General features: G+C 42.0%; 1 protein-coding gene across 1 annotated transcript; it reads left to right on the top strand.

Moving 5' to 3' along the window:
- Positions 1 to 1,361: 1,361 nt before the first annotated feature.
- On the top strand, positions 1,362 to 12,374 carry SFRP4 (secreted frizzled related protein 4). Its single transcript, XM_082662262.1, has 6 exons — positions 1,362 to 2,087; positions 3,397 to 3,477; positions 3,576 to 3,641; positions 5,565 to 5,763; positions 8,161 to 8,224; positions 10,173 to 12,374. Exons 1-6 carry the CDS (start codon positions 1,643 to 1,645, stop codon positions 10,356 to 10,358), a joined length of 1,041 nt encoding a protein of 346 aa, XP_082518388.1. The 5' UTR covers positions 1,362 to 1,642; the 3' UTR covers positions 10,359 to 12,374.
- The last annotated feature ends 2,298 nt before the right edge of the window (positions 12,375 to 14,672 follow it).

Below are 14,672 nucleotides of genomic sequence, written 5' to 3'. Positions count from 1 at the left end.
GTATTTGTCTCATTTACCCTTTCAGCCTACCGTGTTTGATTCACGTTCCTGGGGGAAAAAAATAAGATCATGCATTTAAAGCACTTAGCACTACCCCGAGCCCATTGTACATGCTCAGTAAATGTCAGTTGTGCTTTTCCTTTCCTGGGCTATTTTAATCCTCAGTCCTGATCAGGGTCAAAACTAAACTAACTTTGTGGATCTAAGCTTTAGAGACAAAAAAATCTGTCTGCCTCAAGTTCAGATTTCCAGTTAAATCATGTTTTTAAAGATTAACATTCAGATAACATGTTTTCATATTCTAATGCCCTAAGAAAATATCATATACCAGAAATCTTACTGCCTGAAGATTGATGTACACTTGGAACAATAAAGCCTCCCTTTTCTGTGGATAGCTGAGCCAGCAGTGGATTCTACTACCTCTTTCTAATAAAAATAAAAGAGAAAACAAAACATACATCATTGTTCTCCATGGTACACAGCTTCTTACTTCATTTAAATAACAGTTTCCAAGCAAATCAAAAATCAAGATGTTAGACTGCTGGGTTGGAAATCACTTGGCATGAAGGAGGGAAAAAAAAATCTTTCAAATTGTGGTATCCAAAGTCTTCTATGTTTTCTGCTTTCATTCACGTTGGAAAGAAGAATAGGGAGTCAGGAGAAGGAAAAGGGGATGTTGGTGGATGGAAGACGTTCTCAAACTGGAAGATGCTGTTACACCTTCAGGCAGTTCTGTTCCTGGAGCAGGTACAGATCAGAGGCCATTCTGGAAAAACTTGAGCCCAAAGTAACGTCTACTAGCCACAATAGTAACAACAAAAACAAATTCCATACAACTCGCGGCTGGGAGGGGGGCGTCCTTCCCTTTGCAGCTGCACTCTCCCCGTCCCGCACAATAGTCTCACCGCTCAGCGCTTCTCATGCCCCCTACTGGAGAAGGCAAGTATGTTTCCGAGTTAAAGAGCAGCAGAAGTTCCCATTTCCCTCCAACTCTACAGTTGGGGAACCCATAAGGCAGAGGGCGCAAAGTTCAGCTTTGACTGGAAAGGCGGTCCCTCCCTCTCTTGAAATCCTCTCTTGCACCTTCTTGGATCCGGTGTCCAAAACGACTGCCAGAGGCTCTTTTTCTTGGTCTGGAGAAAAAGGACTGGCCAGACTAAAAAGGACGGACTTTGGGGGAATGGAGGATTCCAGCCCTGGGCTGCGGCCCGGAGGAGATGATGTCACCACTTCTGCAAGAGAGGGCCGAGGGTGGGGCGGCCGAGGGGGAGCCCGCGCCGCGCCTGCAGCTGCCAAGGGAGCGTTCCCGAGCCCACGTCAGGGGAGGTGTCGGGATAAATAGGTCCCGCAATGGCCGGGACTGGCTGCGCTCGGAGCTGCCGGGCCGGGGGCTGGAGCTACCAGGGCGGGTTCACGCCCCGGAGGCTGAGGGCTGGTGCTACTCGTGCTGTGCGCGTCGGACGGCGTATACTCCCAGCCGGCCCCCGCGGCCCAGCGTTGCTGCCCACGGGAGTTTGGGACGAGCACATCCCCTGTGCCCTAAAGGACTTCCTCCTTCGGGAAGGGAGAGAGAAAGCCTAGGGGGACGGGGAGAGAAGGGCCCGTTCTGCCTGTCGGGGTGGAGGCGCGGGAGAGCAGTGCCATGCTCCTCTCCATCCTGACCGCGCTCTGCCTGTGGCTGCGCCTGGCGCTGGGCGTGCGCGGCGCGCCGTGCGAGGCGGTGCGCATCCCCATGTGCCGGCACATGCCCTGGAACATCACGCGGATGCCCAACCACCTGCACCACAGCACGCAGGAGAACGCCATCCTGGCCATCGAGCAGTACGAGGAGCTGGTGGACGTGAACTGCAGCGCCGTGCTGCGCTTCTTCCTCTGCGCCATGTACGCGCCCATCTGCACCCTGGAGTTCCTGCACGACCCCATCAAGCCGTGCAAGTCGGTGTGCCAGCGCGCGCGTGACGACTGCGAGCCCCTCATGAAGATGTACAACCACAGCTGGCCCGAGAGCCTGGCCTGCGACGAGCTGCCTGTCTACGACCGGGGCGTGTGCATCTCGCCCGAGGCCATCGTCACTGACCTCCCGGAGGGTGAGGCCCGGGGAAGGACCGAGGGGGGTGACGAGGCACCCTGGGCTGTCGCTGCCACGTGAGAACCCGACGGCCACACCTACAGCTGCCAACGGGTGGTCGAGCAGCCCCCCATTCTACTTAGGAGAGCTGGAGGAGGTGGGAAGGGCTGTGACTTGATTTCGGGAAAAGTCTGCTTTCTCTACTGGAGTTTTGGGAGCTAAGGAGCACCATGTCCCATAAGGAGGGGCGGGCGATTTTGCTTAGATAGGGGACCATTGGGGACATTTTCCTTTATAGTAATAAAATAAGATAGTAGCAGTAGCAAACAAGCGTATAGGGTTTAAGGTGGATCTGAGCCAGCTTTAAGTACTTCACGTGTTATCATTTAATTATTAAAATATTCCCACCAGGATTCTTCATTTAATGTTAGCTCTTGAAAGCTCTTCTGAAAAAACAGTACTAGTTCTCACTCCCCACCAGGAGTGCAGTTTGTAAATTTAGTTGCCCTGGAAAACTGTGACATCTGTTTCATAGTCTTTGACCCAGGGCCAACCTCTGTGGCATCTTAGTCAACTCGAGCTCAACCACCACTTCCTTCTTTTCTCTTTGGTCTTTTTTCCTGCTTTTCTAGGAAGAAGGAGCAGGTTTAAATCCACTTCTTGAAATAAAACCTAAGTATATTTTTGCCTCCTTTTATGCCTAACCCAGGTTGCTGCACATTTAAAGAAACTATGGTGTTGCTTTAGTGTAGTCTCTGAAGTTATACCTCAGAGCATTGCCCAAAACGTGGAGGAGAAGAAGTAAAATGAAGAGGAAAAATCGAAACTCCTCTCTAATTCAGAGTTTTAGAAAAAACATATTCATTGCTTAAATTATAGAAATGATACAGGGCTATGCTTGTTTGGGGTACCTATGGACTGTTTCTGCAAAATGTGAGGTGGGGATTTGGAAATATTTGGGTTATTCTGATCAGTGTAAACTGTCAACTTGAAAAATCAACATTTTAAAATAGGTTTGGGGCGGAAGGATGTAATTTATCCAGGTTGACTGTATGTTATCAGCCAGTTTAAATGGACGTGCCTTCACATCAATTTGTTCTGGATAAGCAGTCCCAGACAAAAGTCTTCTTTCCTAAGCCCAGAGAGTCTATATGAAAGAAGTAGTTGACAATCACATACAATTTTTACCATTTAGGATGTGTGTGTGTGTGTGTGTGTGTGTGTGTGTGCACTGCTGTGTTGTCAGTGTCTCCAGATGATTCCTTATTCCAGCTGGGTGAACAGACCAAATCACTGACCACACCCATGTGGCCCTGTGTGTGTTTCAGACGTTAAGTGGATAGACATCACTCCAGACATGATGGTACAGGAAAGGCCTCTTGACATTGACTGTAAACGCCTAAGCCCTGGTGAGTTCTTTGTCCTCAAGGCTCCCTCTCTTTCTTCCCCCCAGAGTGATTTCTGAATCTTTTTTTTCAATTTTTGGTCTCTCTTTTGTCTTCTTTAGACCGGTGCAAGTGCAAAAAGGTGAAGCCGACCCTGGCGACGTACCTGAGCAAAAACTACAGTTACGGTAAATCATCTGCTGAAACCATTGGGTTGGGGACTTGGCACATGACAAAGCCAGGTCTGCTAGTCATGAAGTGACGAAGAGGGATTTTTCTAGTTAATCATGTGGGCTCTAGGTGGCACAATAACAACTGTAAAAACGTCTTGCTTTTCTGGGTAAAGCACCCAGGTGAGAACGGTGGTGTGAATTAGTGTGATTCCTCATCCTACACGTCCTGGTGAGAAGTGCTGTCAGCCGGGAGAGCACCTCACTTTTCTCAGGATTTCACTGCTGCAGGAAGGATGGGTGACGATCCACGGATTTGACCTGAGGCCCAGAGACCCAGGAATTAAGATCTGCACATGTATCTTTTTACCTATAAACAGCTACAAATATTAAACACCTTAAAGAAATTGTGGGAATATGTTAATCACAAGACCCTGTGGCTGTAAGTATCGGCATAGCTTAAATGCCCTCTTCTCTTATTAGAAAGACTCAGACAGCACTTTCTTCAGAGAATAAGTCAATCATGCTACTTTGAATGTTTTCAGCAAATTTAATTCTGCTATCATCATTTGAAAGTAAATTTAATTAAAAATGTGTTCCTTTAAAATATCTTTTTGGGCTATTTTCTGGGTTTTTTTTTTTTTGCATTTCTTAAATTATTTCTACTGAAATAACAGAAACTGGGGAAAACTGTTCATTTTATTTGCTAACTCAGCTTTCCATATTTCAAACTGAAATTTTATATCATAAGAACCTTTATATTATACAACCCACATAAAAGCAGGAAGACCATGGCACTATAAAAGTCTGAAAAAATAACCTCTTATTTAGGTTGTCGGATTTTCAAATCACACATAGCCGAAGTGCATAATTCAACCAAAAAAAAAGTACACTATCTTTTCTAGTAGCTTTTTGTTGTTGTTATTTTAAACCTGTTCTATGTAGATATCATCGTAATCTGATCCACAAAGTCCCTCATCTGACACTATCCAGCCTTAGTTACTTAGTTGTCCAGTCTGAGTTTCACTGTCATGCTGTTCTCTGGGGAATCATTGCTTCAGAACCACTTTGATAATGAAACTATTTTCTATTTACATTCTTTAGCTCCTTCATAAACCACCTTCCTAGGATGGAATCCAAGACAGAGCCACCCTCGGCTGATTACAACTCCACTGCAGGCAGTAATAGATAGCAAGGGACCAAAAGAGTCAGAATTGAAAGCAGGATCAGAGACAGTGATATTACCAGCCATCTGTAATAACAGTTCTACCTCTACCCACCATGGACCCTGCTTGGGCAGTTTGGGAAATTAAAGGATTGAGAACAGTAGTCTTCAGAGACTCCTTCCGGTGCAAAAATGTTATGACTGTAATAACTTCCTCTGGAGCAGAGCGAGTTCAAGCAGCAGATGGGTGATTGAACCATACAAACTTTCAGGTGGCTTCTGAATCTGAGAATATATGATTCTCACTTCAAATCATTACATGACAGAGTAGAAGCAAGTATTGTTTCTATAAAATTTTATCGACATTCTATGTAACTAAATTTCCTGATATGTTTCTGGCCCCCCAAAAACCCCTAATCATAGAATTATAGAATTTTAGGGCTGAGAAGGATCCATGGGATTCTCTATTCAAACCCTATCTGTGGTCCATTGTGGAGCAGTCACTGACCCAAAGACAGATCCCACACTAAGCCTGCTTGTGAATTTACTTTTCCGTCTTGCAGCATGATTCAGAACTTTTAAGACATTGTTGACAATATGCGAGGCCTTACATTTAGCACACGATTGTGTGGGCTTTTTTGCCTGCATTCGGGCAGCTTGGACATGACCATAATTACAGGAGTGATTCTTTAAGAGAGACTCAGGAGTTGGCAGGAATAAACCATCCATATTTTTCTGCAAAGCTTCAATAACACATATCGATTTTTCAATTGCAGTCATTCATGCCAAAATAAAAGCTGTGCAGAGGAGTGGCTGTAATGAAGTAACTACAGTAGTGGATGTGAAAGAGATCTTCAAGTCCTCATCACCCATCCCTCGAACTCAAGTCCCACTCATTACGAATTCATCCTGCCAGTGTCCTCACATCCTGCCCCACCAAGATGTTCTCATCATGTGTTATGAGTGGCGCTCACGGTAGGCACAGACGGGCAGAAAAAAATTACACACTGCCTAGGAAAAACATAAAATTCCACTTAATCGTGGTTTAAAAAGGAAGAAAAAAAAACGGCTCTAGCTTTTTGAAAAATCAGTTTGAATAGATGCCTTGGTTAGGATATCGTATCTCCTAAATATCGATTAATTCTTCATAGAATTAAGGAAAAATGGAAATATATTTGAGTGGACTCTTTAAAAATCAATTTCAGAATTCATTACCTGATTTTAAAAACTTATAGACAAATATATTACTTTGAGTAAAACCAATTCTTTTCAAATCAATCTTAGTGTGGCAAATACTGAATTTTCTTAAGGTCTCTTTAATAACTTACAAATCAAAGGAAAATGGCCATTTGAGACTATACTTCCACACATTTTCTTTACACTGAATTTACAACATTTGTTGGTTGGAGTGTTACATACACACACACGTACACACACGTGCACACTCACACACATCTATTATACGCGTATCTCTAGCTGAAGGTGTCTCCCCACACATCTTTCCTTAGCATCTTTTTATTTATCCTTATAATATAACAAGTCCTTAAAATATAAAAATCAAACACTTCAGTGCAGGTTCCAGACTGAGTCCCATAACTTGCTGCAATCTATTTCTCCAGCAGAACTACTAATCTTTATATAAAAAGTCTTCCCTTTGATTCTCTGCCATTAATAATGCTCACCTGTTTCTTCTGGATACAGCTCAAGATTCTATTTCTGAAAAAAACAAAAACAAAAAAAACACCTTTTGAAACTGACTTCACTTGAATGCTTTCTTGTTCTGGAGTCTATCAGTACTTAGTACCCTCTTCAAAATTCCTTGCGTTCTTGGTTTTAAAGCTGTTTTGCGGCTTATATCTTGTCTTTCTAAAGACATTGAGTGAATGAATGTTGAATGAATATTTCTGGGCTGGTCTCTTGTATGACTTTTGCATCCGCTCCAGTACTAGAAGCAGTTCTGGGGATGTGCCGGGTCTCTGCACAGGTGAATGGATTATACATGAGTTAAATAACAGCCTTCGTGTCATTTTCCCATTAATTTATAGACAGTGTAATTCTGATCAAAATCCTAGTAAAAATTTTCTGGATGATTGAGATTTATGTCTTCACAAATAATGCTAATGATCATTTGGAAGAATAAACTGGTAAGGGCATGTAAAGGAGGTTCTGAAAATAAGAGGGATGAGAGGAAATGTGCCTTATGAGACAACAAGAGTAGGATAAAGCTAGTTCAAACCATGCGGAGCAACAGTAGATGTGTAGATAAATAGAGCAGAGGAAAAAGTCTTGCAACAGATTATAATTCATACAAGAACTTGTATCATGAAGGAAATATGGCAAATCAATAGAAATGAAACTATTATTTACTAAATGTTGCAAATAGCTTTACTTGGAAAAATAGTATGCATTTTCACTTTGTACTCTAAAATAAATTTCAAATGGGTTAAAGAGGTAACTAGTTTAAAAACCTAATCAAAAAGGATAAAGGTCGGTAAATAAATGTATGCTATCTGAAAAGCAAAGTGGTTTGTAAACATAAAAGTAATGTAAGAAATTACGAGGGAAAATGTCAATGCACATATTTGATGACACTATTGTGTACATAAAAATCAAAAAGAGAAAGACAAAAAGTACTTGCAACAGGTATGACAAAAGAATAGTAATCTTACTCTATAAAAAGTTCATATAAATGAATATTTAAAACATTAAGACTACAATATAGAAATACGTGTACATCTGTAAATCTATACAAAGTTGCAGAAGTACAAGTAGTAAATAAACATTAAAATATTTATCTCCTAATTCTGCAGCCCAAATAAAAACAAGATTCCATTTTTACCTAGTCTTAGTGTTGGTGAATTAAATGAAAGTTCAGCCATTTTGAAAATAACTTAGCACTATGCATTGAAAACCTTAAGAAAAAAATACATACTCTGACCCAGATTTCTACATTCGGAAATCTATCTTAAGGATATAACTAGCCAGTGCACACTAGCGATATTCAATGCAATGCTAATAATAATAGCTAAGCAAAAGAGGAGGTTCGATAGTGGAGAAATAGTTAAATATATTATGGCTATCCATAGTTATAATTTATATGGTTATGAAAGTTATATTTTTTGAATTATTCAATTATATCAGAAAATGCATACAATGCTAAAAGGAAATATACAGTGTGATCTAAATATACAGTGTGATCTAAAAATATATATAGGTACAAGGAAGAATGAAATGAAATATCAATAAAATATAAATGGGGAATTGTGGGGTTAACAGTTAGTGAAGAATTTTGTTTTTTACAATTTTTTGTATTTTTGAACTTCTTACTTTCATAATAAGTATTGCTTATTAAGATAAATTCCTTTTTTTCAGGATGATGCTTCTTGAAAATTGTTTAGTTGAAAAATGGAGAGATCAACTTAGTAAAAGATCCATAGTAAGTATAATTAGCAATACTAGGAATATGGATTTGAATGCATGTAAAGAAATTCTATAGAATTTGGGAATTCTTCACATTCTTTCAGCTCCAGGCTATCATAGGAGCCGACAATAGCAGCAGTATTTGTCTTCTTTTGAATAGGTAGTTGAGAGAATAATTTTTCTCACTTGGAGTGTCTACCATAAATTTCTCTTTAGCTTCAAAGGTGATTCGGTTGCATTCAATACTGATCTACTGGTTATTTCCAGATTAAATTCGTTTTTTGGTTGTTTTAGCAAACAGTCAAATACTTGAACAGAATTAATATCCAGTGGGATTAATACAGACATATACATGTAGGGGTGTGAATACCTAGTTTTAAAAATCACCCTATCACTCTATAAAGCAGAATCTTTCCCTGTATTTAAAATAATTTTAAGACTTTTGTCAAAATAAATCATATACACAGAGTAATACTTTTGTGGCCAGACCCATAATTTTAGTAGCAACGTCATAGAAATATTGGCAACTCAGAGGAGTTAGAATAATTTTTTGCCCAGACATGTGAAATCATTCCAGAACTAAATAAATCAGGTCATTGGGATGGAATTTTTAAAGCATCCCTTCTCCTGAAAATATATTTAGATATATGCAGGAGAATTTGTGTTTCCACATTCACAAAAGATACTGCTACTGCCTGTGTTCTCTTACTTTGCAGGAATAAAAAGTCCTGGGCAAGGGGAGAGTGTATATTAATACTGATTTTTGGAGAAGGTAGTTTCAACACAGCCTCTCCTACTGAGTGCATTTCTGAATAACAGACCCAAACACTGCTCTTGCATCTGAGCTAAACATTCATGAGCTGCTCAGGAGCACGCTTGGTCTTACTGGACAGAAAATTCTAGCAAGATTGGTTATCTGGTTCCCAAAACTGCAGTAGATTAGATGACTTGATCTAGAAAGCAAGGCTACCATAAAAACCTGACATTGTTGAGAGGAAAGAAAGCTTTCAAGAATCATAGCTGTTTGGGTCATTCACGTTGACAGCAAATACTCCAACTTAAGAATATGAAAATATACTCATAACAACATACAGTAATGAGTTTATTATTTTAGAACAGACTAGAGTTGTGCCCTAGGAGGGTGGGGACAGTGTTTTTCATTTCACTGTATTTCCACTGCCTGGCCTATGGTCATGTTCAAATATTTTGCTAATTGAAATATACTCTAACAAAGTAGGGACTTATGTGTTATAATGAAAAGTAATGTCTATTCAAGTGGACTCGCTTTTTCATTTTTTTCTTACACATTTTCATATTTAAAGAGTAAATCCTTTTCTATCCAGGAGACTTGACTATCTAGAATGACTCATTTCTCATTGGCTCTGGGTAGCTAACACTTGAGTGGATTACTGGTTGTGGGTGGAGCTTCTAACTTCCTTCGGATGTAAGAGAGTTAGGTGAACCCATAAGTGTGATAAGAAACCCTGACTTTCTAGTGTAGCTGAAAAATTTCTGATTTTAGCCTTGGTAAAACGTTTTTTAGAAGGCTTTGCTGTATAGGAAAGTTGCATGAGAGGGCCTATGGGAAAAGTTGCATGAGCTAGGGCCTTGGGCTCTGGAGTCAGACTGGTGAATTTGAATTCCAGCTCTGACATTTGTCGGCTGTGTGACTTTCTGCAAATAATATCACTGTGCTTGTTTCCGGGTCACGACAATGGTGTCCACCTAGAAGGGCTGTTGTTTCAACGAAATGATTGCTTGTCAAGATGTCACCATATACTCAGCGCTTTCCAAAGCATCTGGTACAGGATACATGCTCACCATCGTAGGGTAGAGTAGCTATTATAATCTTGGATGTCTTGATGAATATATTACAGTGAAAGTCTGCATTATTTTGGATATTAGTTTAAGAGCATAAAGGGGTGAGATGTACTTGACAGTCATGTGTACACGTTGCCTCCCAGCAGTGGGAAGAGAGGCTGCAGGAACAACAGAGGACAATCCAGGACAAGAAGCGCACAGCGGGGCGCACCAGCCGCAGTAATGCCCCGAAACCCAAGGGGAAGCCGCCTGCCCCCAAACCAGCCAGCCCCAAGAAGAACATTAAAGCTAGGAGTGCTCCAAAGAGAACAAACCCAAAACGAGTGTGAGCTAACTGCTTTCCAAAATGGGGACTTCCTCTCCGGGTGAGGCCAGGCATTACCCACGCAGCCTGTAGAAGGCCGTACACCCCTTGCCTTAACAACTGCAGTCCTTTTCATAGACACGTCTTGCAGCATTTTTCTTAATGATATGCTTCAACTTTTCTTTTTAAGTCACTCCAAGCCATAGTGGTAGGTATGCCTTTTGGTATGGAAGGTATATGAAAGCTGGTCGAAAGAGCTTATTGAGTTGAGAATAAACCATGTGCATACTCTGTGGGAGCTCCACGTGGGGAAAGATGCTTTTGTTCTTACAATTTGACCTAATATGTGCATTGTAAAGTAAATGCCGTACTACAAACAAAACACCCAATTTTTTTTAACGATATGTTTTATTTCAGTTGGTTGTTAGGATGTTAGCGATTTTTAAAAATGTGATTGAAAATGTAATGCTTCTAAGGAGGAAATCAAGAGGAATGAATGTCTAAAAGATCTTATGTGTTTACTGTTTGCAGAAGAATTTTTGTGATGAAAGGGGATTTTGAACAATCTAGAAAAGTAGGATATGGAAAATTGTAATGAGTTTGGTTTTTGGTTTTTTGTTTTTACGAAGAAGCCTTTCTGCTCTGTTTTTAGCTAGAAGCTCTAAAAACGAAAACAATAGTATTGTTAAATAAATAAAAGGGAAAGGCAGACAGACAAAGTCTGGATCCTTGTTTTCTAGTTACCATGCCATGGTGGAGATGCTCTGATTTTATATGCACAATGTTTATCAGTTCCCTTTAAGTAGCACCAGAAACTGTTTGTTTCTCCTCTTATGATTTAGGTACCAATCAGTCAACCCCAAGCATCTCACACACGTGGGTGTGGTGCTCATCTCTTCCCAGGACGTCCCAGGTATCTTGATGCCCAGTCTCTCTGCTGATTGCTGGTGCTCCCAAGGGTGCCTTGGGTCTGAGGTGGCAGGGTCGGAGTCCAAAGCGCCTGGTCCCCAGCCTGCTATGGCAGCCTTGCCACACACCAGCTCTGCACTTGGAAAAAGCAACTGTAATCACTTGTTCATCCAGCATTCAAGAATGTAGAGGAGCAATCTGAAAGCTTAAGAGTAAAATCTCCTTTAGATGTACCATTGTCCCTGCTTCTCAGAGAAGGGGTAAGTTACAGGTTGCATTCACACATGATTTTTTAATTTCACCTCTGTAACCATTAGGACACAGAAGTGAGGTGTGTGGGTAAGCCAGGGGAAAATGGAGAAATAGCGTTAATGAGGATGCTGGCAAGGGCACCCATCTCCTCCTGAAAGTGTAACTTCACCTGCATCGCTACCCCAGGGCAGCAGAATTGAAGGAATCCAATAGATCCACCCACACAGGGGTATCAATAAAATACTCCGCTTTGGCCCTTAAGGAAAGCCAGACAGGTGTTTGGCATAGCATCTAAATTAAATAAACCTAGGAAAGGCCATGAAAAGGCATTGGTACCCTAGCTTACCTCCTTAGCATAGTAGGAATCTGGGGAGGAGGGCGCGGGGAGGCGAGTTACAACTCTCAGTGGAAATGAAGAAAAAACGCTTCTGTAAAACTTTTTTTTTTAAGTGCAAAACGACATAATAAGAGTTTGGAGATGACTTTACAAACTTAAACACTGTTTCCTTTGAATATTTAACTGAAATCATATACTGCATATCACACAAAAATGTAATTAGACACATTTATTAGTTTGATTAATTGATAAAGGATCGAGGCCACTGTTTGGATATTTATTATAAAAAAGTTGAAAATGAACAGCAGCCCACACTGAGAGTAATATAACAAGTGTGGAAGTGGCTTTTGTGTGAGAGCCACGAATTTATTTTTCTCCCTTAAAATATTTTCTCCACCTAGATACATATGAGAGGTAAATATAAATATATGGAGAGGAAGGCTGTGGTACTATCTCCGAAATAGGTATTATTTGAGAGTTGGGTTACTTTAATCAGAAAAAAATAACAATTTTGCAATATGTTCATCAACAAATTTCATAATTGAGGACAACTAGAGACATTTATTTTTAAAAATACTTTTGTTGGTCTTTCAATGATACAGTAAATATGTATTTTCTATAAAGCATTCAATAAATACATAAAATAAAAAAATAATGGAATTAAAATCCTACCTAATCCCACTCACCACTCTGTAGAGATAATCACTGTTAGTATTTTGGTATATAATTTTCCAGGTGTTTCCTCTGCATTTATATAAATACTCGCTCTGTACGTCCATTCTTTTCCCGAGTTCTTGTATCATCTTTTTTTTTATTTTTTAACATCTTTATTGGAGTATAATTTCTTTACAATGGTGTGTTAGTTTCTGCTTTACAACAAAATGAATCAGTTATATATATACATATGTTCCCATATCTCTTCCCTCTTGTATCATCTTTACGATTGTTACTCTGAACTCTTTCTCGGGTAGATTGCCTATCTCCACGTCACTTAGTTTTTCTTCTGGGGTTTTATCTTGTTCCTTTGGAACATATTCCTCTCATTTTGTCTAAATTTCTATTTATATTTTTATATATGTGGAAGGTTAGTTACGTTTCTTGACCTTGGAGAAGTGGCCCTCTGTCGGGGACGTCCTATGTGTCCCAGCAAGTACACTCCCCTCTTGTCGCCCAAGGTTCACGGACCAGCTGGTCCCAGGGTAGGTTCCGATCTGCGTTTTCAGACTCGATTCCGCAGGCTGCTGAATCGTGGCTTCTTCGCTTCTGGTGTCTGCCGCCTGCTAGTCTAAGTGGCTCGCGCAGACTTCCTGGTGGGTGGGGCGGTGCCTGCCCACCGGCGGGTCTTGGCCCTCTGGTGGGCAGGGCCATGCCTAGAGGTGGGTGTGGGCTCAGCCTGTCCACTGATGGGTGGGGCTGCGTTCCCGCCCTGTTACTTGTTTGGCCTGAGGCGCCCTAGCCCTGGAACCTGCCAGGGCCGGCTCTTGGTGCCCCCATGGTATCCTCCAGGGACTTCCCTGGTAGTCCAGTGATTCAGACTCTGCTCTTCCAACGCAGGGGGTGCGGGTCCTGGTCAGGGAACTAAGATCCCACATGCAGCACGGCAGGGCCAAAAAAAAAAAAAAAAAACCCAAACCAAAATGGCCGCCTCCAGGAGCGTTCACGCGGAGGACTCTTCCCCCAGGACCTGCGCCTCCAGTGCCCTCGCTCCCACAGTGAGCCACAGCCGACCCCCGCCTCCCCCGGAGACCCTCCAGGACCCGCAGGTAGGTCTGGCCCAGGCTTTGCTTTGCCCTGGGTCCCGGTGCACGTGAAACCTTGTGTGCGCCCTCCGCGAGTGGAGGAGTCTCTGTTCCCCCCGGCCCTGCGTGGCTCCTGCACTCAAGCCCCAATGGCCTTCAAAGCCAAATGCTCTGGGGGCGCCTCCTCCCGAGGCCAGACCCCCAGGCTGGGGAGCCTGGCATGGGGCTCAGAGCTCTCACTCCTGTGGGAGAGCTTCTGCGATATAATTGTTCTCCAGTTTGTGGGTCGCCCACCTGGGGGTATGGGATTTGATTATATCGCGAGTGCGCCCCTCCTGCCATCTCGTTGGGTTTCTTCTTTGTGTCTTTGGATGTAGCATATCATTTTTGGTAGGTTCCAATCTTTGCTATCAATGATTGTTCGGCAGTTAGTTGCGATTCGAGTGGCTCGTGAGAGGGGGGCGAGCCCACGGTATTTCGATTCCACCACCCTGTCCTCTTGATGAAGACACCTTCTTCAGAAAACTCCCAGTTCTTTCAAATTCCATCAGTTTGGTTACCAAATACTTTCCCCCTGGCTTCTGCTGGTTGCTAGCAATGCCGGGCATTCCTCGGCTTCAGGCAGGGTAACTCCCGTCTGTGCCTCAGCGGTCACGTGGCGCTCGTCCGGGTGTCTGTGTCCAAATTCCCCTTTTCCTGACGGTCACTTCTCTCGCAGTCCACCATCTCCCTCTATGCGTTTATATAATGATAAAAAAAAAAATTAGAAGCCTATTATACATACTGTTTCATAACCGTCAGTCGGCCCTTTATATGAAGTAGCTCTCATGTCAATAAAGCCCAGGCCAGCTTATTTATTATAATGGCCACGAGGTATTCCGTGGTGAGCATTACTCAACAGACCCTCATGTAATTAGGGATTTAGGTTGTTTCTTAACTGAATGTACTGAATAACTGAATAAACAGCTTGGTAGCTAATATCTGTGTACATCCTTAATTAGTTCTGGGGGATAAGTTCATTTAAGTGGCATTGCTGGGCCAAGGAGTATGCCCAGCAAGGAAAGTTCTTGATCTTATTGTCAGTAACCCTCCAGGATGCTTG

The sequence above is a fragment of the Grampus griseus genome, assembly GCF_964374135.1.
Source record: "Grampus griseus genome assembly, chromosome: 9".
Classification (NCBI taxonomy): Eukaryota; Metazoa; Chordata; class Mammalia; order Artiodactyla; family Delphinidae; genus Grampus; species Grampus griseus.
This window is presented reverse-complemented; position numbering and strand designations above follow the sequence as displayed.

Coding starts and splice junctions, on each gene's coding strand:
- SFRP4 (XM_082662262.1), top strand. CDS start 1,643: ATGCTCCTCTCCATCCTGACCGCGCTCTGCCTGTGGCTGCGCCTGGCG. Junction 3,478..3,575: donor CTGTAAACGCCTAAGCCCTG/GTGAGTTCTTTG, acceptor TGTCTTCTTTAG/ACCGGTGCAAGTGCAAAAAG. Junction 8,225..10,172: donor AACTTAGTAAAAGATCCATA/GTAAGTATAATT, acceptor GTTGCCTCCCAG/CAGTGGGAAGAGAGGCTGCA.